Genomic DNA, 19,518 nt, shown 5'->3' with positions numbered 1-19,518 from the left:
GTCACTCGTTTCTCTCAACGATTATAGTAATTACACGTTCTCAATATCTCCAAAGTCCTGAGATAGTTGTCTGTTTTCGAAGGTGAGAGCGCTTGGCTAGGAAAAGAAGAACTCCTAAATTCGGTCTTCGGGATGAACACACTCCGACCTTATCATTGAAAAATCAACGCGGAGGTATATGGCTATGACCTTGGAAAAGCTACGCAGCTTTTCAAGTCCCAGTGTTCAATTTGTAATGCTTCCGTTCTCACATCACGATAATGCTAAAGTAAAGCTTTGTAAGTTTTGATTCCATGTTTCTATGATTCCTTAAACTCATGATCGGTTACATTTATGATCAACAAGGCATGAAGTTTTTTTATTGATTGCATCTAGAATCGCTGCAGTAGGTCATCTTTGCTGCGCCCACAATGTTTGAATCTTGACTCTTCGCTATGTTTGCCTGCCTCGGAAGCTGTCAGCTGAAACCGAGCCACCTGTAAAACGGCCCCAACTTCGAGTTATTCGGCGCCGTTCATAGCCAACTCGCGACATCGTGAAGTGACTAACTAGCTCGAATTCTGACAGTATTACTCCGACAGGTCAAGCGCCTCCTGCTGCATTAGAACAGTAAAAAATTCAGTATGTCAGACGCTTTCTGGTTTAATCTATTTACCGGAAATACGTTAAGGGCCCGTTCGTGTGCACCCGTTTAGACTTAGCCAGGGGGTTCTGGTACGGTTAAGAGAATCGGTCACAGACGTCACAAGCTCGGGATAATTCGGATGAATGCGGATGATGTCCGAATGATGTCAAGCGATCGTCAATGCTGCCACCGACGTCACCGAAGGGTGTCCCAGCGCCGTCCCGCTTGTGCCGCTCACTGACAGACACAACGGCGGCAGTATTCTTGCAAATTTGTGCTGATTTATCTTGGTATTCAATTTATTTCACAGGAGTGTTATATTTTCTGGTCTTGTTGGCAATGCTGTTGTCATTGTGAATGGTGAGCGGGCGTGCGGGCAGAGGGAGCGCAGCATCGGGGTCAGAATGTACGTGACAGAGGAGTGACATGCTGATAAATCTAAATTAAACAGACTTAGACGGCCGGTTTAGCTGTGAAACGGATCTAGCCGGATGCACACGAACGGGCCCTAATTCTCCCCTCTTTTTCAGAGTAAGTTACTCAACGAAAGTTAGTCACTCCGACTCTTACCAGCTTATAAACAGGGCGGTCGACTATGATGTCCTTCAACTTCCTATTTGCCATACAACATCGCCTTTGCACCTTTGTATTCTCTTTCCACTGTTTTATGATGTGCCGCCGTCGCCAGTGAGCTACAACTGATCATTATAATAACCCACTCTCTCAATAACTCATTCACAGAGTCAGAAATGTATACATTCGATGTGGCCATGCCGTCAATCTTGTATTTCCTTTACATTATAACAGATACGCCTCCAGTATTGATCTCTGCCACTTAGCCTGAAATATACGTACGGAAATGTATAGGCACTTTGAATTCTTCTCATTTGATACCCTTTCTAGATTCGATGCGAGGAGTCTAACTGCAAGTTCAGTCTTTTCCATCCCGCGAGCTGCAAAGCCCCTGCTTGCCTTCGTACCTGTTGGCAATAGTAAGTCCGAACTGCTTGTCGCACTTTAACTTGATGATAACCTACGTCCTGTAGCCATCGCTATCCTGAACAGTACTGTACGACTTGAAATACTTCAAGGTTTCCGTTCTTTTTCGCTAACATACTCGATAGCTCCTCACATCGATTCGTGTTGTCCCACGTGCAGTTCACATCAGCAATCTCGGAGTTACTAATGTTCACTAGTATGCATGCATCCACAGCTAAAGGACTGCAAAAAATCAGATCTTGGTCTATCTCGACGAATTCATATGTATTAGCATCATGTACTAGTGACATGCATGCTTTCTAAAAGTGTACTGGTCGTGGATGGCCGCTTCAAGCTGAGCGCGGCGAGTAAGGCCGGTCGAAGGAGGGGCGGACCCTGCCCGACGTGCCCGATTGATATCAATCGAGCCAGTGATCGGAGGTATATCCTCAGGGTTGCTCGACGCCAAACTAGTCGGGCTAAGAACTGTTACGTTTCTGATCTACGGTAATCTAAGAGGCAGAGTATGCTTCTTAAGACTCGGATAGGTTACAAAAGTACGCGTTAGTAGACGTTTAAGTCCATTAGTACTTGAGTCAGTACTGTAACCACTCAGGATAAGTTGAACTTGAGGATAAGTGTCAATAATCAACTTCATCACGACGCTCGAAGAGACCGAGAGTCGAACGTAGGAGAAAACATGGTCTTTGCAATGCCTATTTAAGGAGTATGATAGCCGGTTGCCGTACAGTCCGGAACGGCGTTCTGGGCACAGGTCTTGGCGGCGCCACAACACATCACAACTTTAGCTAGCGCTCGAACATCAATTCTCGACAGAAGGACTCTTGTATATATAACACGAAGAACTTAATAACTAAACAGAGATGCGAATTCGGAATACCGTCGTGATCGCAGTGGGCCATCCCATGCAAGGATCTGAAGTTTCAATCGATGAAGTTGGAGGGACGGTTATTCTGTAACAGTAATAACAACCGTCGGTAACCTGATACCACCGAACATCGCAAGTCCGTCAACTTGAAGCTTGAAGCTCAGTCATTCATTGAAGCCTGGATCTGCCTACGATATTGGCGCTTTCGTGAGACGCCTAACTTTCTTGTTTAAAATTCTTCTGCCTTCATTATCGTCAGTTTGACTTCCCTCGTTAAATACCGGCGGGGACTAAGCGTTGGTTCCTGCAGGTAGTTTTATATCATAAGTTGAAGGTTATAGTTGCGAAGGCGGCTACCATTCATACTTCTCTGCGTAGTGCCGAAGATAAATAAGCCCGTAGCCAAGGGTTAACGTGGTTACCTCCCTACCTACCTGACACTACCAATGCTAAAAGCCAACTGAATGCGCAAGAGCCTGGAGATACATAAAGTCCGAAATTCTCGTGTTAATTTCCCGGAAGCGAGGAGCTTTAGTTGTCTGCAGACGAGACCAATCCAGGTTCAGAGCGTGCAAATCATTACAAAGAGGATGGCTTTTCACAATATCGCACCAGATCTGAACAGCAAAGCCATTTTGTCGGAGTTCGTCATGTTCTTGACTATGTTCGTTGAGAATATGACACACTAATATGAGCTTTCCTTGCCATGCATATCACCAGGGAAAGCGAGGTGCGCGACGGAAGTTTCGAGGTACACCGATCCTTCCAAGGAGGATGAAACTAGACGTGAGATTCGAAGAACAACTGGCAACAACCTCAGAGAAAAAATCACACCGTGGTAGTCGCTAGAAAGAATCTGCAAGTGTAGCTCATTGGTATTCGTTCGTGGACGTCCTTGCCTACAAAATCTTTTCGTACGGCCTGAAATTCTCCAAGTGCTTTGCCCACCTTCCCTCATTCCAAGAAGCAAAGGCTTTCCACTCTTCACTCTCCTCTCCAACCACCCTCCTCATGAACCACAAAAACCCGCAAAGCGCCGTGTCTGAAAAACACGGTTCACTCCCCATAACAAAGTCACCCTCACTCTCTTCGAAGCATTTGTTCATCTTTGCCAGCTTCTCTTTCGTAATCGCCCACAACCTCTTCCGCTCTTCGCCCTCCGGAGCCTCTAAACTAGAAATCGAAAGAAAACTTTTCTCTCATATAAATTGCCGTCCGGGCGTTCGTCTTCACCACCAAGTCCGAATAAAAGAGGGGCAACCGGAGATGGTCAAAGGCGTCACTGACTGCATCGGCAAAAGCGAGCTGTAGGGTCATCGTCCCGGTAGGTAAGAGCACGGGCCCGGAGGAAGGGTATGTCTTATCGAGATAGGCTGCTATGGCGGCAGAGTCGGAGACGACAGCACCCGTAGAATCATCTTGAATGATGGGTATGGTGTAGAGATGAGAGACACCGTTGGATTTCGTGCTGGTGGGGGCGGCGCCGATCCTTTTAGCGAGGGCTTCGATATCAGGTAGCTCGACGTAGACAGTCTGGTAGGGCAGATTTTTGAGGTTTAGGGCGTACCTAACATTGCACCGTTAGTTTCAGAACACGCCTGCAGCGGGAAATATGTGTACCTAGTGCGCCAGGTCATCATAGTTCCCGGAGCATAGGTTGCTTTGGACGGTAGGTCGTAAAGAGTAATCATGCTGAAACTGTGCAGGGAACATCATTTAGTTTGTATTTTATACATAAAAGTTCTGGCGAGGCTTACTAAGTGCTAGCATGAATAATCTACCAGCAGGTACAGTCTTTGTCATTACCACGAAGTTTATGTGGATGTTTACATCATAGTCATTCGTTTGATATCCGCGTCCACGTTGCCTACGACTGCGGAAGAGAAAAGCGCAAGTTTTTGTTGCCTAGATGATATGCATCCATGTTGGTCGACTGCTCTCCCGTTTCACGATTAAAAGTTGCGTAAGGACCGTTTAGCTCCTGCCCAGGCAGAAAGAAACGATGGAGTAGAGCTGACGTGAACCAAATTTGCGGGTATGTACTTGTTGAAACGGCTAAGCGAGGTGGAACAAATCATTGTTGTTGCTGAGACTTCGGTGGTCGCAACGATCTATCTTGTCATGAGATTCGCCGTCTGCAACGACAAAACGACGCACCACTTCACACTGAATGTCATGATGGATTCTTATTAACACCCTGACAGTGCATATGTGCAACATTTTCGAGGCGAGAAGATTCGGTCGGATCGTGTATGATCCTTGGTGTCATGCCAACAATATCGAACAGGGTTCCAACGTGGCATCGTGTGGCATGTTGATTAAATGCTTCGAGTTTCTAATGCAGGGCGAATTGACTTGTCCATGCTGCGCCAATGTAGCCCTGGTATTATCCGTCATATTCATCGTTCTCTGTAGAAGTAGAAGAAGCGCACCTAATTCACCCTGGTCTTCTAAATACCCGACTTCATATAACAATCTAGACCATCAGGCGATAGTCCAGAAAAGCGAGATCAGCTCCCGGCCATTCCAAATTTAAACTAAGTGCACAATTTGTTTGCTCGAGTCTGCAGCAAGTGAAAAATTGAGACCAGAAAAAAACGAGATAAGCAATGCACAGCTTACCTTATTGGGACCGCATACCGGTTTTCTAAACTCTAAACTCAAGTTGTGATCGCGGCTCGCGGCTCGTGCATTCAAATCATCGTGTCGGCTAAACGCGGTTCCCTCCCTACGACAAATTCTATCTCGACAAAGTTCTCTTTGATTCACCAAGCTGGGTGGGCCAATGCGTCGTTCATCTTGCTATGCTCATAGATACAAACAGGTGCCGGCGGGGAAAGAGAGCAAGAAAAAAATCGATTACTGCACTCGAGAGGCGAGTCGGAGAGCCATCGTTCCCATGGGTGCAGGCCCGAAGAAGTAGCTTTTTATTGATACCAGAAGAGGTCTTGCATGAACATCGCGCTTCACGATGGTGGTGGCGCCAAGGTTTTTGGTGCGAGGTGTGGGTATGATGAAATTTCGGGGTTCAGACACTGGAGTATCTGCAACAGCATTTCACCAATTCGAGATAAGCCAGTGACAGAATGTGCACCTACCGCAGAGTAGACGTACCGTCAGCATGTAAATCACACAATGACATCTGCCGTGCAGAAATTTCCTGATACAATGGCTTGAAAGACGATACAGACACAGTACTTGGTGGTGACTTGTCGTCCATGTCGAATCACAGTGAGAACGGCGTGGCGAAATGCATTCCAGGACCAAGTTCTTAGTTTCAGCTCGTCAAGGCGCATGATATGCTCCTAGAGACTGTTGCACCTTGTCTTATTGGATTGGCATCTGCGAGAGAAAAATTATTATGCACCAGACCTTTTTCTTTCCTGTATCGAAGCCCCGCATGTATGCGCCATTACGAGGTCACCGCGCTACACCTGAGGCATCCAACGAAGCCAAAATATGGCAATGGGTATATCGTCGGGTCGTCCTAAGTACAGTGCCTATATTGTCGTTGATATCCGTCCTGCAGAGCGAAAAGTAACGCACCGAACTTGCTCTACGCCCTCTGAGTGCCCAACTTTGCACAGGAGCCTGCGACTGTCGACCAGGAAAGAAAAGACAAGGCGATATCAATGCATGGAGATCCAAATCCTAGGCATCGAGCCCAAGTGAAATGAAGAACACAGTGTATCGAATTAATGATGAAGCTTTCAAGAGTCGGTCCATCGGGGGATGCCGGCAAGGTAAACACACGTGGCAGGTTCAGGATTCCGGAAGGTACGGAAGGTACCCGGAACCGTTTTGAATTCTTCCAAACTTGAATTTCTTCACTAAAACTCTTCTTCAAACTGGTTTTTTTCTGCATAGCTGTTCTGCACAATACTCGGTTGGGCGCTATCTCAAGGCCTGCTTACTTCCCCTCAGACGTTAACAGACTACTCGCCCAGCAATCATTCTCTGGAGTCTGCCAGCGAAAAATGCATCGGCGGTATTGTCTATCGGTTACTATCTGTTGCGACTTGTCCGTCACCGATATCAAAGTCTGCCTCATGCAGACTGCTCAATTTTATGCTTGTTCCTCGCGCACGCAGTTCGAGTCGCAAACACTGTTAGTGCCTTATTTTTAAGTTTTTCATTACTTGGGCGTTCGCCATCTCCTAGTCTTACCCGTCGTTCGTATCAGGGTTGTGTATCCACCAGTTCGATGTACGATCTAATACATCTGTGCTCGGTCTGGATCTCGGCCACGGACGATGTTCGGGGCATGAAACAATAGACCTTGGCAGGCTATGATTGGCGCTTTCTGACACCCACATGGAGTGCAAACTTTTCTACACAACTTGGCGTAGCTTCACTCTTACCGGCTTTCTATTTTTGCGATTGCCTCACTGTTGGCGGCCATCTCTTAGTAACAGTTTTGGGCTGCCTCGAAGAAAGTACTCGACAGCTGCACCAGGTACCGTCAGACAGGCTTAGAGATAAGCGCCGAGCTGTAGCCAGTTGGGGGGGTGAGCCCGCATCACGCGTTCCTGAACCTTCTTTCGAAAAATTGTTTACTGCCGTATATCCGTGTTTTCTCTATCTGATGTCACATCACAGAATTTTCATTCAAAGGCCTGGTGGTACTATTACAGTGAGCTAACGTCACTGCAAGAGCATTAGATTATAAGACTTTCGTGAGTCCAAGTCCATCCTCAAACCAATGACCAGCTCATAAGTTCATGGCAGGTTTGTACTAAAAAGTCCGCAATCTACGTCGTCTCTTGATCTTCTATGCGACTAATCAAATCATGCTGCACAGGCTCCTGGGAAAAGGCGGTGTTGTATCATTTTTTACATTGCAGACGGCGCTATTCAATGTTGCGACTTCTTCAAGTTCTGTTCAAAGCTATTTACTGGGCCAAACTTTGGTAAAGAGGTCTAGATCCCCCAGCATAGCTCTGTTCCTATGTCGCGACTAGCAAATATAGGTCAACCCGAGTAAAAATCGGAACCATATTCGTATCTCTCAAATGGATTGATATTCTTTTTCAGGTGCAACGGTGTCCATTTTTGGTGTTTCCCTCGTTCTACCTAGACAAACGGCAATTATAATGTTAGATTCTTCTCGCCATGCAAAGATGTCCTCTGACTCAATAGCCTCCTTCCGTTGATATATTTATCGCTCTTCCCATCTTCGTACACGCTGATCTCTGACACAAAAGTCTGGTTCTGCGGTCTCAACTGCCACAAATCAATTTGTCATTGGTATTGGCTCTTCAAAGGGAACCATCTCTGCCATCCTCTTCTCAACTATATCTCAACTTCGCATTACCCCTCTTATCTTCACTCCATCCACAACTACATCATGTGTCGCCGTCGCCAGTGAGACAATCCTCGCCGCCGAATCTACTATTCTCATTAGTCCTAACAGTGTTCGGAATGTCTACCTCAGATGCGGTCATGCTGTTAACCTCATACGCCCTCTACATTCCCACATACCCGCATTTACTAATCGCCGTTTACTTAGCCTGAAAAAATCATACGATAAATGCTATACGACGGTGTCCATCTCTGTCTTTGCATTTTAACACCCTTCCTAGATTCGATGCGAGGAAGCTAACTGCAAGTTCAGTTTCTTCCACTCTGCGCGATGCAAACCACCGACTTGTTTGCGGACGTGTTGGCAATAGTATGTTTATATTTAGTCGCCCCAAGTACCTTCTTAACCTCCATTTTCTAGCCTCCGTTTTCCAGAGCAGCATTGTACGAGAACTCAAGCCACCTTTCCGTTGTCAGTACGCTAATATCTATGATAGCCCCCAACATCGACCAGTACTGTCCCTCCTGTTACCAGGCAATTCAAATTTTCAATATCAGTACCGCCTCCAGTAAAGAAGGATCCCACCGCATGCACACTGCGTCACTATTGTGTGAGGATTAGCTTACTCGGTAAACAAATTGACGCAAAGTTTAGTAGTACTAGTTATTTCGAAACACAACACTGGCCTGGATGTGCGCGCGCTCTATAGAATAGAAGAAAAAAGGTGCAGATAATACGATCAAGTGTGCTGATGGCGTTCACCATAGGGCTGTAACCTTGCTTTTAAGCGCTGGATGATAGGATCCGGGCCGACCCCTGATTCCTCAGACTGATCAGCATCAATGAAAACCAACTGATCGTCTTGAACCGTAATGGAAGGCAAGTTCACAATCAGGACTAAGAAAATATACTAATAGAAATTTCAATGCTGAGATCCATTGGACTGAAATTCGGTCAATAAACTAGCGGTATCAGATCATTTTCTCACACTGGCAGGACCGGAAGTGGCTGGGAAGAAGGAAGGGGAATTATCAAGCACAGTCGATGCGGGGCGATGATCGGCGGTGAGATGGGTGAGTAATGGCTCAGGGACATCCATGATTTTTTTGTGAAAGCTACCCTATGACACGGTCATCGCATAGTTTGCGCTTCCCTCGGGATGATGACGTTTCCGTCACCCCGGCAACTCCCAGATCAATGTGTCTGAGAGACGCTCCTCAAGCATCTCTCATGTTTGGCTGCTCCCCCAACTGCCTCCGTTTCTCATCCTCGATCGTGCATCGTGTCTCACTTGGGCGCGGCCGATCAGGTCTCCCCCTCTCTCTTTTTCTTCCCCTCCACCCCCATCTCGCTTTGGACAGACCAGCAGCCCTGTCCCATCCATACCATGCATGTCTATGGGACGCCACTTTTTTCTTTTTTTTCTAATTCATTTCTCCCTCCCTGTCCCCGCCCACCGTTGCCCATTCCCGTTCTTCTGTTCCGTTCTTCTGTTTGATGTGACTAAGCTACGACATTCCTCTAGAACCTATGATAAACCTCAAATCGGCCGCTTACTTGCTGTTGTCAGCGGTGTTTTAGGTTTCGTAGCCCTCCTCGTCCTCCTCGTCAAGCTCAAATTTCGCGTCAAACGAGAACGTATGGCTCGGGATATGGACATTGCAATGCAGCACGCACCGGTCCCCCAATCTCAGTCTATGCCCGTGCCGCCATCCCCAGTCCCAGCAGAACAGGCTACACGACAGGAAAGCCCTTTGATGGCAGCGGTACCTTCAGTAGAGGAGCGGGAGACGAACATATATGTATTTCCTTGCATGGATGTTCTCCCAGACGAGAATGGTGATTTTCAGTGTGAGAACATAGATCTGTGCGTGTTTTTTTCTTTATGCTCGTGCGCTGGTATCATCGTCATCTGAATTTGACACTACCACAGGTCCTTTGGCTCAAACACACTCCCCCAATTCAAGGAGCTCTGCGAACGGTATCATCTGCCTCGTTCTGGCAGCAAAACGGTGTGACGTGACCGACTTGTGGCTTTTAGCAAGGCTGGTATGGGTAGATGGAAAGCAACGTACGTCTGTATAGTACAGTGCGCCACTCTGACTTAATATCCATTTTCTGTAGCCTCCTCCCTCATGCTCGTATTCCCCACAAAGGTGTCAGGAGTGGTGGTGTTACTAAGTCCCGGGCCCGAAAGCCGACCCAGCGAAAGGCTCGTATTCTGCAGGCCAATGATACTTCGAATCTATTTCAACCAGCCTTTCGTGTGGAACGATCCAAAGATACCCGAACAGAAGTGGACGTTCGTGGCATCATTCCATGGGTGAGTTTTGTTTTTAATTCAATTTTGTGCAAGAGCTCATGGGCTTTCCGTTCAGTGCACCAGTCTATTAGCAAAGATTTCCCAAATGGCCGAACAGGTTTTGCGCCACACGCATCTGCCTGACCGCAGACATAGCAGTGTGGTTCTTGCTGCACAACCTTCGGTACTTCCTTTCCTTCATTTCGTTCTTCTAGAATCCTGATAAATATCAATGGTGTAGGATCCCCTCGAAAACCCGCTCTTTACCCATCGCGTCACATCCATTGTCGAAGCGCACCTGGCAGCATGTCAATATACATCTTCAACAGGTGCTGCCATCGAGTCTGCTTCGCTGTTTGGATTTCCCCGTTCCTCCATGGACTTCGACACTTTCGATACTGCTGGTCTTGGCCTCACAGCAGAGTCTACTGACATCACCTGCGATGTAGTGGATCGGCCGGATTCGCCTACCATACTGCACCCCGAACTTCCTCGATTGGAACAAGTCGTTCAGCCCTTTTTGCCTCAACTTGAATCCCCTGTTTTCCAACCAGCACAAGCCGAATACGTTGCTCCTACCCAGCCTTCACTGGATTCGGCACCTATACCTGAGGCCACGTCAATCCCTTCTGATGGCTTGTTCGGCGGTTCCAAACGATGCGTACTCCTACTTGCAGATGGCACCAAGCTCATCTTTGATCAGAGTGAGGTACCGCCGACAGAACCCTTTCGTTATGCATCAGATATCCAGCGGCTGATCAACAGCTGGGATGACGCAAGCTCAGAGTGGAACCCGCCCAGCAGTTATCCGATCTCCATTCAAGGATGCGCGATTCCGATCAAATTCTGGAAAATACTGTACAAGCATAATCGGACGACCGGGGAGGAATGGAAAAGATTGAAAAATGCTTGGAACAATTGGCGGGTACGTCCTTTCATTTTGCGAAGCCCATGCCTTCATACTTACTCTTCAATATCAGTTTTTTATGGAGCGTTACCAAGCGTTGGGACCAGAAGCCTTTTGGACCCGATACTCCAATGCTCGGGGACAAAGGTTATCCTATTCCCGAATCTCGAAACACTTGCGGGACGAACGAAAGGCCAATGATGAGAACTTAGTAAAGAGATTGCGGCAGGAGTATGGCAACAGATTCGAAGCTGAGTTTGGCTACTATGACAAGAATAAAAAATGGGTTCCCATGACAAGTGACTCAAAGATTGCACGGCGGTATAGGAAGAAGATGGGATTGGGATCAGAGGAGGATGATGATGAAGATGACTAGCTTGTTGAATACATTTGTACATAATTTCTTGGAATGCACTGTCTCATCATATCAGAGCTACCTATTTGACGAGCACGTAAAGACCATGGCAGCAAAGGTAAACGAAGTGCTGAGCAGAAATGAAATTGCAAAGATGGCCAATACCTCTCCAGCTTCCAATTCTTCCCCTCCATGCATGGCAACGTAGCCTTGTGCTTCAGTGTATACACTAGTGAGCCCGTTGTAAGCACATAGATAGAAGAATCGGTATAATCCTACAAATATGTGTCTGCCATCTGGGGAAACCGACTTGCATCCTCTCTCCATGCTCATCGTCCTCTGTATGTTTTCCCTCGACAAGAAATATCTACTACCGAGATCTGCATCAACGCCCATGTCGATCATGGTTCCTCTGTCAAAGTTAGTACTGATGGTACACCTGCCCATGAGAACAGTCACGAGAGCTCTGCCCACGACGATAACGACAACACATGTGCCAGCTCTTCCTGCACCAGTGGTGACAGCAACCGCTCCAGCACCCACAGCACCAGAAAAGACACCTCCCACACCGACGATCACTCCCACACCATCACCATCAACTTTGATGATGCTCATCACGACATTCAAGTCGACAGTGCTCTTCATAACACTCACAATGCTGCCAATGGTACCTCTCGAGTTATCAACAGCTTCCATGTGAGCGACAGCGAATGTCCTGTCATTGGTGTCAATATGACACCACCATCGATGATGCCCACATCAACAACGACGCCTCTGAGCCCTGTCCATGTGAAATATCGCACCATGACAAGGTCTTTAGCCTATTCGAAGACCAAAGTCACTTGGGGGATCATGTAGCAGAACATGTGATTGGTAAACTTACCTCAACCATACATTTCACGCCTGACAAGAGTACAAACACGACTATTATCCACCCGCATCCCTGAATCAAGACAAGTGAGTCAAACGAACGGGACACACAACAGGTGATGCTTACCCTAGCACCCCCGTAACTCATATACACCCTTTCAACACGAACAACTCTCCAGTTGGCATCACATAGTGAGCGTATTTGCGAAACAACAGTGCACCACTGGGTGACGTGCCACACGGTCGCAGTACTTGACAGTGCAAGGGTGCTGTAACTTGAAGAATAAAAACCCTAGGATGGTGAGCAGTGTTTTAGCGACGAGAAGGGAACAAGCTGAGATACTAAACTATCTTATGCTATGCCCATTATATGTGCTTGCACTCGACACTAAATGGCTGCTGAACTTGAAGGCTTAAACATTAATGCAAATAACGAATAATGAGTGAACTCGACTTACCTCACTAGTGGGTGAGGGCCATCTCACCCGAGTGGCAATTCCGAGTCCTATTTTTGTCAGCCCTTCAGTATACCTATTAGTCGTAACGTCCGTACATGAAAGTATCTGGTACCTTGCTGTTCGGATCTCATCGCATATTAATACCCCCAAGAGGACCTTCCCTCGACGCGCGTCTTCCCTGTATCATACCGTCGTTGAACCATACTATATTATTGGCGTCAACAGATCTGGCTGTAAAATGACTATTGCCAAAGTATACTATGCCTACAAGCTGATACAGGGTGGGATCCTCGTTAGTATGGAGCTCGATGCTGATAAGAACCAAGAAGAAGCCTGCGGTAGAAAGGCGGACATTGCACAAGGCGGAAGAGGAAAATCAACACAACGCACATCAATCAGAACAGCCCAGTGCCCGCATGATACGGAGGCGTAGAAGGAACATGCACATGGTCAGATAAGCAATGATCAACGCCCACAAGGTCGAGCGATGAAGAAAAGAGGAAGAGGATAACCAGCAACGGAGAAAAAGAAGCAAGAAGAGGGTTTTTTTTGCTAAAGAGGACGTGTCGGGTCCGGATTTGAAGAGGAAGACGCGTCACACATAAATATCATGTACCCGAAATGAAAATGATCAACGCATACAGACATGGGACGTTAAAAAAATGAAAAAAAAATAAGTATACAGGGCAAATACAGTAGCATTCACGAATGGGATTGTTCATGAGGTACACTGCACATGTCATACGGTCATGAATGAGGCAGTCAGACAGCGACAGGGTGTTTCATTTTCAGCAAGTTGCAATGGATGGGGCAAGGGAGAAGACAATTGTGTCTGAAGATCCAACCAAGCATGAGAGCCTGAGGCGAGATCATAACTGCAAAGGAAACATCCGGCAGGACCGTGATGGAAAGCACCAATGATAGGGAGGGTAGCAGCCAGGGGGATAGAGAGAGGGGAGAGAATCCCAACGCTTACGGGACAATAATATCAGTCATACAGAGATGAAATGGGAACAGGAACGCTACATACCCGTCCATCACACCCTCACCCTCCTTACGCCAAACCCCACCAACTCTGAACACATTCTGAATAACTCTCGATTCCTCTGCAGCATATAGTACAAAATGGACAGATTCTACAACAAAGATGATGCGAGTGAGCGATTATTAGTTCAACAAATCAACGTCACTCACCATAGATCACGCCAGAAAACATAATAGAATTGCTGACACAAGAGAGAGTCGAAAAAGACAGGATGCACCTATCGAGAGTACTGAAGGTAAGTGTCATCAACTGCTATGAGAGCTGTACTAACCAGGTATGCTAGGACAATGAATTCGTTAAGTCGGCATCCATCAAGAGAGACAACGAGGCGGGGGTATGGAGGATCATCAAGCAGTCCGAAGACGAAGGAATGATGGAAGAAATGGTATTCACTATCACAGGGGCCATATACGCGATGGACCTGCCGCCGGTGGCAAAGGAGATGAGGTGAGATTGAACCATGACATGTAAGGTCAAATAACGCTGATGGCATGCCGGATTAGGGCACAGAAGGAGAAGGTCGGGTTCTTGAGTCAGTGCAGTTGGTAGGACTGAGCAGCAAAAGCTTTGACGATGCAATGGACGCAATCAGAAGTATGCAAGTCATGGGCGAACGAGAGTTCAGAGATGGAGAGCTCAAACACTGGAAGCCAATGTCAATGAAAGGATTGGACGTTATAGAGTTGTCTAACCGATACTTTAGACTGCGCAACTCCACGAACGATGAGGAAGGCATACCTTTTTCAAACGACGTTGATCCTGCAGGTATACTTGCCAAGATAGTGCAGCGAAAATGGATTCACACTGAAGACAACGAGGTACGATACTACAGAGGAGTGATGGACGAAAGAGGGAAAAAGAGGCAAGCGTTCTTTGAATTCGTGTCATCTTTGTATTTTTCTCTTGTCCTGTGCGGACCGGATATGCGACTGACGATGGCTCGCAAAGCAGATACGTGTCAGCGAAGTTGCAGATATTCCGAGTAGGAGACATAGTGGAAGCGCAATGCTCGATGGTGTTCTTGAGGACAAACGAGGGTACAGCGAGGATGAAGATGATACTGAGGGCATTGGCCCTTGTCAATAGCGACAACTCGACGGTGAGTAACGGAATATATAAGGACGACATGGGATAATAACAGAAAGCAACTGTGGAATGCAGAAACGCGATGAACACGCAATCAGAGATGGTCATAAGGATAAAGCAGAAGATTGGATTCAAAGAGGAGGAGGAAGATGTTGGTGTGAGGGCCAAAAAGACAAACAGATCGGATGATTATGAGAGAGATAAGAAGATGATGGAACTGTAAAGTAGCGCAGAGAGAACTGTTTGATAAATCAACGAAAGATAAGAGAAACCAATACTAGATACTTACGCTGAATACAACGATGACCGAGATAACCCGGAATGATGATCACGAACAATTTTTTTGTATAAAAGAAAAGAAAATAACACAACGAACACAACGAGAGGAATAGAGAAGAAAAAGAGGAGTAGAAAAGGAACACAAGATGAACGATAAAGCGATGTAGCGAGAGGGAAGATGCCAGGACAGAGAAAGCCGACCATGAATAGTTTCCCATGAAAGTCTAGAGGGCACGGAAATGAGGCAAGTCAGCAAATGCCGTGATGGATTGATTCCACAAATAGAATTTTCCCATGGGGTTTAGCACCTGGATAATAACCGAGTATCCTATATTCATAGGACTCGGAATTGAAGTTAGGTTAATATCCATACAATGTGGGCTTCAACCAACTCGTAAGGCCTAGAGAATTCTAAAGTTAGACGAACGGTACCCAAGGGAAACGGTTCGTTTGCCTTCTTGTGCTATGTTGATGCTCAGTATCTCAGCAAGTTTGAGGGCTGTACAATGAACCTATGCAGCATTAGAAACAAGACAGAAAAGTTGAGAAATGAATGGACTCACCACGGCGTCCAGTGAGCTCCTCACTGTATGCCCTCATCATGATCACTGTTAGAGACAGAGCACAAATCCTCGAAAAAGGAAACTTATGGCAATCACAAGAGAGTCACAACCACAGCGAGCTCGACAAACATTGAGGATGTGTATGATGGCAGGATAAACCATCACTGCAGGAACACTCGAAGTCGGTGAGGTGGATAATAAGAGAGAGAACTGGAGAACGAGTCAGGAGAAGAGGGAGGGAGAAGAGGGAACAAGGGGAATTCTGCTTGCTGGTACCATGGCAGATGACAACACTCTATATTGATCACAATTACTTAGGTCAGGGCTGGGTAGATATAAGTCCAGGTGGATAAAAGTTCGAGTTTGAGTAGATAAAAGTTCAAGTCCACATCGATATAAGTCCAAGGATATAGAATGAGTGGAATGGGCAACATAAAGGATAGACAAGGGAGTCGAGATGAAAAGGAACAGTAGGTAAAATAAACACAAAAAAATGAAAGAAAGATACATATGATGTATGTGTTGTGTAACCAGCTGGCTACCCTACGCACATGGACATGTCCGTCTGCATGTTCAACATTGAATGGTTGTCTGATGGTCCAGCTTGAAGAATTCATCACAGCGGAGCATCGGATTGTCATTCCAAGAGATTAGATACTTGACAATAGTTAGGTGGGTAAATTCCTTACTCCAACTGCCCCACTCACAGATTTGCTGGAGCGACCACCGAAGATCAACTGATAGCCATTGACAGCCACCACGACGAAAAGAATGGGTGCCATAAGCATATGGAGCGATGCGCAAGTCCCACAGATTGTTGCGAAAGAGTTCAAGAAATACCTCTGGCGTCTATCAAGATCAGGGATAAGCATGTAAAAGCAGTGAAGTAGATGAGATAAATACCATGGGTGAGTTCTTGACAACAATGGGCCGGTCTCTCTTGTCCATCTTTCGGAACAGATATCCATGCAAAATTTCTGATGCACTGATCCATTCTGCCAGTGCTCGGACAGGACAAAGATGGGCCATATCGGCCAGAAGCATTCGTAAGACAAATGGCTGTATCTCTTCAACGAAGTCAGTCATGGAAAAAAGATCTATTGCAGATGAACTCACTGCCAAATTGACTGGTCTTACGAAATGGTAGCGATATGGATGCACAATGCATATTGTCTGCTTCATCAATGTAGAAGCGAATATCATGCACTTGAATATTAAGAACCTCATCGACACAAAGCAAGCATGAGAATGCAACAAGGTATACGGCCTGGAGAAGACGACGCATGTTTCCTCCGCACCAGTTGTCAGCAGATGGCTGAGAGTTATCCCAGTTCTCTGGCTGGTGATTGAATTCGTATAGCTTTCTCAGGATATCCTAACAATCTAAAGATTGAGCAGATGGTATCATTTAGGTAAGTGGAGACTGACCGGACTAATTGCTCAAGCGCTTGTCGGTGCCTCGCCTTTAGCCATCTGAATCCTTTGTCAGAAACGTATTAGGGTTAGGTAGCGTCATCGGTTTACCTTGCGTTTGTGCAGACTCAGCATATAGGAAGATACGAGTTCAGATATGGATGGATTGCCGGATGCAGTATCCTGATTCCAGGGAAGACGTCCTCGAGTTTTGCGAAAGCCATACGTTGTGCCCGCCCGGAGTTTTTGTGCATATGAGTAACTCATTTGTATGTCTTTCGGGTCTTTGTCGATGCCGTGCATGTTGAATTCATCACATCTACAAGGAATGTTAGAGCAGCATCACCTTAAAAAATAAAAATAACGAACTTGCTCATGATAAATCCAACGATGTAGTAGTCGATTTTGGGGTTGAGCCTCTTCTGAGTAAAGACATTAGTGCCAGGTGGAATTATGTTCTCTTGAACAAGAAAGTCGTTGAATTGCTTCATGACCCTGGCAAAGCAAAAGTCAGTCAGAACGATAGTGCTGAAATAGTGAGACAATACCCTCTATATGCAGTGTCAGTGCCTTCCTTGACACCTTTCGATGCACCTTGAATTGTGGCAAGTACTTCATCAACTTCATTGTGTGCGCTCACGTCAATGTCGATGTCAATGTCGCCGTCACCATCATAGCTGTAGGAATCGGGGCAAGTCTCCTGCTCGCCCTCGATATCATCCATGATCTCGGCCATAGCAGGATATTCAGCTTGAGAGCTATTGAGGACCTTGCGGATCCCTTTAGCATTAGCAATGTCTTCATTGATAGTCAGAGTCATATTGCGTGAAGAGATAACAAGCAGTTCCAGGAAGAGAGACGATGGCAGAAGTCTATGAAACAGTACACTTTATATACAAGAAAGATAGGAGCGTGGCCCCTGTTTAAATACTGTCCTCGTCATCAGTGAAAAACTCCAATACTGCACCCTTTTCCTCAATGTGGTATTTCGGGGATACTGTACGCCTCTGGCGCTTCCTCTTCACAGGTTCTAGAGCATGTTTTAGAAAAAATTTGGCATTGAAGTAAGTCTTACCTGTCACTCTCTTGTTATCCTCATCGCTAGAAATTTCGACAACCGAAGAAGAATCCCGTGAATGTTTTTCGAGAACAGTTTCCAGGTTTTTATGCATTGAATTTGGTTCGTTATCCTCGTCGCTAGATATCTCGATAACCGAAGAATCCCGTAAACCTTTGTCGACAGGGATTTCTGGGTGATTATGCATTGACTTGGGCTTGTTATCCTCGTCACTAGGTATTTCAATAACTGAAGATTCTCGTGATAAATTTTCTAGAACAATTTTTGAGTGACTGTGTATTGACTTAGGCGGTGGCTCTCACTTGGTAACTTTATATTCCCTCCACCAATTATATTGTCAATAGAGGTTGGGTAGGACTGGCCCCTTGCCGTTAATGCTCTGGGTTGCGGAGGTGGCGGCATTAGCTCTGTGTTAATATCAGATCTGGAGAGTAGGGATGAAAAATACAAGGCATACCTTGTGTGCCATCACTGATGACCATGTCAAGAAGACGGACAACTAGAATCCACGCGAGCCATTAGAAGGGTTCAAGGACAGGGGTACACTGGTGGCGTACTGTTTTCTACTCGATTTGCACCTTGAGCCTGATTACGGGATTTCAGCATATGGCACTTTTTGGCAGCTGCTGATGCCTGACGTTCGATGTGGTCCAAAATACTTGGTCGTACATGGAGTGTCAACACTCGAGAAAGCCATACTCGGACAGTGGATTTATTCAGCCACTGCTTAAACTTGGCCCTGGATGCATCAGTATCATATTTTCCGTCAATCGAAGAAGTAATAGAAGAGACGATTTTGTAAGGAATAATGAGTGATATAAAGATCTCAGACCCTGAGCGTTCACGCTGATTTGCGCGAATAGAACACGCTTTAGCAATCACAGCATGAGGGGATAGTTGGTTGTTGCTGTCTGGTATCAATCCCCGTTGCTTACACAGATCTTGCATCAGTTCCCGTATGGCTAGGCCAGGAAAGACGTGGTCGCTGAAGTTCTGCACAATACCCATTGGATGTCCCCAAATAAAAAGCTCCTTGCATAATTGTGCCAGTTTGGGGATATCTGGCTGAGATGGGAACTGCATGTCGGGGAACTCAAGCAAGTCTCTCGACTGAGAGGTCAATGGAATGATGTATTGGGTTAAGACCGGTGCTTTTGGGAAGTCTATGGGAATCCACGACACCAGAGAGCGGAGACGGCCAGCTCCCTGTGATATCAGCAATTCACAGAAGTCTTGATGCCAAGCTGCGGTGATAGTAGCGTGGTCTTTTATCGATGAGGTTTCGAGGGCTTGCAAAAGCTGTTGACCAATACCCATTCATGTAATTTCGATGGCAGTCTGGATGCCACACCCTTCAATTCCATTCTA

The 19,518-nt window shown here is 46.3% G+C and overlaps 7 protein-coding genes across 7 annotated transcripts; 3 read left to right on the top strand and 4 right to left on the bottom strand.

Moving 5' to 3' along the window:
• The first annotated feature begins 1,090 nt into the window (after positions 1–1,090).
• Positions 1,091–2,156, top strand: EV420DRAFT_1545511 (uncharacterized protein). Its single transcript, XM_060473271.1, has 7 exons — positions 1,091–1,156; positions 1,210–1,312; positions 1,367–1,409; positions 1,465–1,476; positions 1,529–1,617; positions 1,672–1,694; positions 1,750–2,156. The coding sequence occupies exons 2-7, from the start codon at positions 1,221–1,223 to the stop codon at positions 1,809–1,811; spliced, it is 321 nt and encodes a 106-aa protein (XP_060330242.1). The 5' UTR covers positions 1,091–1,156; positions 1,210–1,220; the 3' UTR covers positions 1,812–2,156.
• Positions 2,157–2,897: 741 nt separating this feature from the next.
• Positions 2,898–4,272, bottom strand: EV420DRAFT_1545510 (uncharacterized protein). Its single transcript, XM_060473270.1, is given in 5 exon segments — positions 2,898–3,665; positions 3,685–4,059; positions 4,113–4,192; positions 4,221–4,224; positions 4,240–4,272. 3 exon segments carry the CDS (start codon positions 4,181–4,183, stop codon positions 3,392–3,394), a joined length of 720 nt encoding a protein of 239 aa, XP_060330241.1. The 5' UTR covers positions 4,184–4,192; positions 4,221–4,224; positions 4,240–4,272; the 3' UTR covers positions 2,898–3,391.
• Positions 4,273–10,472: 6,200 nt separating this feature from the next.
• On the top strand, positions 10,473–11,379 carry EV420DRAFT_1270884 (uncharacterized protein; the record flags this gene model as incomplete). The annotated part of the gene is made up of 2 exons (XM_060467602.1): positions 10,473–11,021; positions 11,077–11,379. 2 exons carry the CDS (start codon positions 10,473–10,475, stop codon positions 11,377–11,379), a joined length of 852 nt encoding a protein of 283 aa, XP_060330240.1.
• Positions 11,380–11,436: 57 nt separating this feature from the next.
• Positions 11,437–12,708, bottom strand: EV420DRAFT_1480127 (uncharacterized protein; the record flags this gene model as incomplete). The annotated part of the gene is made up of 5 exons (XM_060469647.1): positions 11,437–11,968; positions 12,013–12,179; positions 12,242–12,301; positions 12,356–12,503; positions 12,692–12,708. 5 exons carry the CDS (start codon positions 12,706–12,708, stop codon positions 11,437–11,439), a joined length of 924 nt encoding a protein of 307 aa, XP_060330239.1.
• Positions 12,709–13,801: 1,093 nt separating this feature from the next.
• On the top strand, positions 13,802–15,423 carry EV420DRAFT_1764467 (uncharacterized protein). Its single transcript, XM_060480780.1, has 7 exons — positions 13,802–13,842; positions 13,896–13,966; positions 14,015–14,178; positions 14,235–14,263; positions 14,335–14,623; positions 14,683–14,830; positions 14,873–15,423. The coding sequence occupies exons 1-7, from the start codon at positions 13,812–13,814 to the stop codon at positions 15,038–15,040; spliced, it is 900 nt and encodes a 299-aa protein (XP_060330238.1). The 5' UTR covers positions 13,802–13,811; the 3' UTR covers positions 15,041–15,423.
• An 809-nt stretch (positions 15,424–16,232) lies between these two features.
• Positions 16,233–17,808, bottom strand: EV420DRAFT_1620828 (uncharacterized protein; the record flags this gene model as incomplete). The annotated part of the gene is made up of 6 exons (XM_060475618.1): positions 16,233–16,353; positions 16,387–16,508; positions 16,563–16,726; positions 16,776–17,034; positions 17,184–17,391; positions 17,594–17,808. The coding sequence occupies 6 exons, from the start codon at positions 17,806–17,808 to the stop codon at positions 16,233–16,235; spliced, it is 1,089 nt and encodes a 362-aa protein (XP_060330237.1).
• A 187-nt stretch (positions 17,809–17,995) lies between these two features.
• EV420DRAFT_1683112 (uncharacterized protein) lies at positions 17,996–19,467 on the bottom strand (the record flags this gene model as incomplete). Its single annotated transcript, XM_060479243.1, has 5 exons — positions 17,996–18,102; positions 18,148–18,402; positions 18,453–18,557; positions 18,608–18,649; positions 18,708–19,467. 5 exons carry the CDS (start codon positions 19,465–19,467, stop codon positions 17,996–17,998), a joined length of 1,269 nt encoding a protein of 422 aa, XP_060330236.1.
• Positions 19,468–19,518: the final 51 nt, after the last annotated feature.

This window comes from Desarmillaria tabescens (assembly GCF_030435595.1).
Source record: "Desarmillaria tabescens strain CCBAS 213 chromosome Unknown EV420scaffold_19, whole genome shotgun sequence".
Classification (NCBI taxonomy): domain Eukaryota; kingdom Fungi; phylum Basidiomycota; class Agaricomycetes; order Agaricales; family Physalacriaceae; genus Desarmillaria; species Desarmillaria tabescens.
The sequence above is the reverse complement of the archived record's forward strand: the minus strand, read 5'-3'. Positions and strand labels throughout refer to the sequence as shown.

Bases quoted from the DNA above. Each gene is read 5' to 3' on its own strand.
- EV420DRAFT_1764467 (XM_060480780.1), top strand. From the start codon at position 13,812: ATGGACAGATTCTACAACAAAGATGATGCGA. The intron at 14,179-14,234 runs GTGAGATTGAAC...ATGCCGGATTAG, and splicing joins CCGGTGGCAAAGGAGATGAG to GGCACAGAAGGAGAAGGTCG. The intron at 14,831-14,872 runs GTGAGTAACGGA...GGATAATAACAG, and splicing joins TCAATAGCGACAACTCGACG to AAAGCAACTGTGGAATGCAG.
- EV420DRAFT_1545511 (XM_060473271.1), top strand. From the start codon at position 1,221: ATGATGTCCTTCAACTTCCTATTTGCCATACAACATCGCCTTTGCACC. The intron at 1,313-1,366 runs GTGAGCTACAAC...ACTCATTCACAG, and splicing joins ATGATGTGCCGCCGTCGCCA to AGTCAGAAATGTATACATTC. The intron at 1,695-1,749 runs GTACGACTTGAA...CATACTCGATAG, and splicing joins TCGCTATCCTGAACAGTACT to CTCCTCACATCGATTCGTGT.
- EV420DRAFT_1545510 (XM_060473270.1), bottom strand. From the start codon at position 4,183: ATGATTACTCTTTACGACCTACCGTCCAAAGCAACCTATGCTCCGGGA. The intron at 4,060-4,112 runs GTACACATATTT...GTGCAATGTTAG, and splicing joins ATGATGACCTGGCGCACTAG to GTACGCCCTAAACCTCAAAA.